This window comes from Pinus tabuliformis, chromosome 3_2 (genome assembly GCF_031772625.1).
Source record: "Pinus tabuliformis cultivar Carrire ecotype Pingquan chromosome 3_2, CPIR1, whole genome shotgun sequence".
NCBI lineage: Eukaryota > Viridiplantae > Streptophyta > Pinopsida > Pinales > Pinaceae > Pinus > Pinus tabuliformis.
The window spans coordinates 366,321,757-366,324,764 of NC_142302.1; the positions used below are offsets into that span (position 1 = coordinate 366,321,757).

At 39.8% G+C, this 3,008-nt stretch overlaps 1 protein-coding gene across 1 annotated transcript; it reads left to right on the forward strand.

Moving 5' to 3' along the window:
• Positions 1-673: 673 nt before the first annotated feature.
• On the forward strand, positions 674-2,418 carry LOC149180957 (uncharacterized). The gene has a single exon (XM_089418243.1). The coding sequence runs from the start codon at positions 705-707 to the stop codon at positions 1,326-1,328; it is 624 nt and encodes a 207-aa protein (XP_089274369.1). The 5' UTR covers positions 674-704; the 3' UTR covers positions 1,329-2,418.
• Positions 2,419-3,008: the final 590 nt, after the last annotated feature.

The window sequence follows — 3,008 nt, forward strand, 5'->3', positions numbered from 1 at the left end:
CTCCTCGGTTGGAGTCACAGAAGATTCCCTAAATTCCTCTACAAGGCCATTTCTGTAAAGAGAATCGAAGCATTGTACTACATTGTACAATATAGCTCGAGGAAGCAAGACCTTCTGGGCATGAAACAATGCAAGCATTATTAGTGGGTTAACATGTCTCCCTACACACATTAATGATTAACATTCAACTCCGTCATTATTCACTCTATATATATTAGTGTGAACCTGTACAGATACAATGTTTTCCTTGAGAGTACATCAAGTGAAACACAGAATGGCTCAAAGTAAGACATCTAGTGAACAATGCAACAAAAGAAACAAGCCATATGAAATACCCAGAATTCCCGAAATGAAATAAATGAGAATGAATATCATTCACTTGACAGCTGACACTTCTCCCACTAACCCAACTCCACCGCAAATACAAACGATCATAATTACGCCGTAAGGCGTTTCCCTCTAAAATGAACTCCCCCAAATGCCTTTCTGTCTTAATCGTAGCTGTTAGATCTTTTGTTAGACAATTGAACAAAAATCAACCGTCTGATTTAATACAAAATGTTTTAAGACATTAAAACGACATTAAAAAAACCTTAAAAAACGTTTCACTTTCCACTTGACATTTGTGTGCGGAGCTTCCAGGAGAGTTCGTGCAGGAGAGTTCATGGAGTTTATGGCAGGAAATAAACTACAAAGCTAAAACCATGGCAATCTCAGATCCCGCCATGTCTACTTGCTCTACTCTCAATCCCATCTCAGATCATCGATCTTTCTCGCCAGATTCCCTCCTTCCGCCTACAGCCCACAACACCATTCTTCTTCTCAATTGCTCTACTTTCAATCCCATCTCAGATCATCGATCTTTCTCTCCAGATTCCCTCCTTCCGCCTACAGCCCACAACACCATTCTTCTTCTCAATTGCTCTCAGAAGTATTCTGAGCTGTGTAAGAATACTTCTTCTGTGGATTGCCAGGCTCTGTACGGGAGTTGCCCTGCATTTGATGGGCTTAGGGAGCAGGTTCGAAGCTCCTCGTCCTCGCCGGTTTGCTGCGCCACGGATTTCCAGAGGCTGGGGAAATGGAGTTTGAAGGATTTGCAATGTTCGCATTATACGAGTGTGTATAGGAAAGAGGACAATGACGCTGTTGGGGCATATGGAATTTGGCTCTCCTTCTCTGTTCCAGATCGTGGGCTGGACCTCAGACTCTGTGATGAATGCCAGAGGCCTGATGGGGACTGCGGGATCACGCTAAGATGCATATGTTACCCCAATGAATGCAGTAATCTTGCCCACTCTCGACATTTTGATTTTTTTTTGAAGAATTGATTTCTAAAACATGAATTCTCATGGTTGATAAGCAATGGGAGTAGTTTCAGGCATTTTATTTTTATCAAACATTTGGCTGAATAATTATGCTTCAACCTGGCATTTAAAACTCTGTATTTGAGTTTTCATACCCATGATTTGTTTCAGACAAACAAGACCCATTTTATCTTTTACAGTTCTCAATGGAACCTTAAACTGCCATTGCAATTTCAATTTGCTGTTTCAGCAATCATACCTGAAATTGTTTGAGATTTTGTAGTGAAAAGTATATTGTTAGCTTAATAGCTAATAGATAGGAAGGGCTTATGAAGTTTATCAATGTAGTACTGTTAAAGCAGGATAATTCACAATTTTCCAGATTCAAATTTCAGATCCCGAGCAAGTGAAAGATTGGGTTTGACCAAAACCAGCACAATCTATTACTGTTTATGGAAGAAGCCAGTTTGGGGCATAGCTTTAGCAATAATGGCTTAAGAGGTTCCCTCCAGAGTCCACACCTCTGTTGCATGATGAATATAGTGCGTCTTTGCTGGATATTTGCAAGAATGGTGTTTCAAGAGTGCCTTGGGTTGTTAGGACAGACCGGAGTGAATGTAAGTGCCACACCGTGGTGATGGAAACATTGTAAGAAAATAGTGTGGACCTCCCCGGCCACAGTGAAATAAAATGTTGGTTCTGGAGCTTTAGCCCTGCACTCCCCAGCTGAAAAAGTAAATGCATCAAATCTTCCTACAATTATACAATTATCATTATTATTTGTTTGCATACTAACACAAATTTTGTTGGATTCAATATACTTACGGTTTCCCAAAAATGTCTATTATTTTCCTGTCAGTCCCCTGCCCCACCTCCAAAATAATGTTGTTGGAGTTCTACTTATTGCCCATGGGAGAGAGCAATCTCTCTGTCGAGGAAAAATCATCTAGGTTGGCATGCGCAAATGCAACAGCACTATTGCAGAGATAACCACAATCTGCAAGCTTTGTTGGTGGTGGCACCTGCACACATTTAAATTCTACTAAACAAAACCATTTTGTTCTAGGGACGCTGAAGACTTCCATTATGGGTTCCGCAAACATTCTATTGTGAAATTTCTAAGCCTGATCTACCATTGTGAAATTTCTAAGCCTTTCTTTGCAGAAACCTATGACCTGTGAAATTCCACAAATCTGGCTTCAAATTTTAACTTTTTGCAACACTGCATACTTCAACTGCAACATTGCAAATACTCAAACTCCATTATTATGACATTTTGTGTAGTCCCTAGGGAGAACATCTTCCCTCCAACTCACTGAAGAGTGGCTCATACAAAAATGGCCACTCAACATTTTAAGAATCCATGTCATGGGCAAATATTGGATTGGTCTTATCTCTGGTGCCATTATTCCTACCTCACCAGCTATCAGTTTTCACTTCTATCCAATCTGCTATTCGCTGTCACTTGGATCACTAACTTTTACAAGCTATGAAGGATCCTTCATTATAGGCCCGTGATGATATAGTGTTCAAATTACGCTTCAGTTTCCAAGCATGTGAAATAGTGTTCCCATTGTAACTTCCCAGGAAGATATTAGCGAGATGAAAATGTAGATTTCAGATCACATGTTCATAGAGAGAGAAAAAAGTAAATTGTTACTTTGTTGCTCTAGAAAACATTTAGAAACTACATTACTTATTTTA

Bases quoted from the DNA above. Each gene is read 5' to 3' on its own strand.
- LOC149180957 (XM_089418243.1), top strand. From the start codon at position 705: ATGGCAATCTCAGATCCCGCCATGTCTACTTGCTCTACTCTCAATCCC.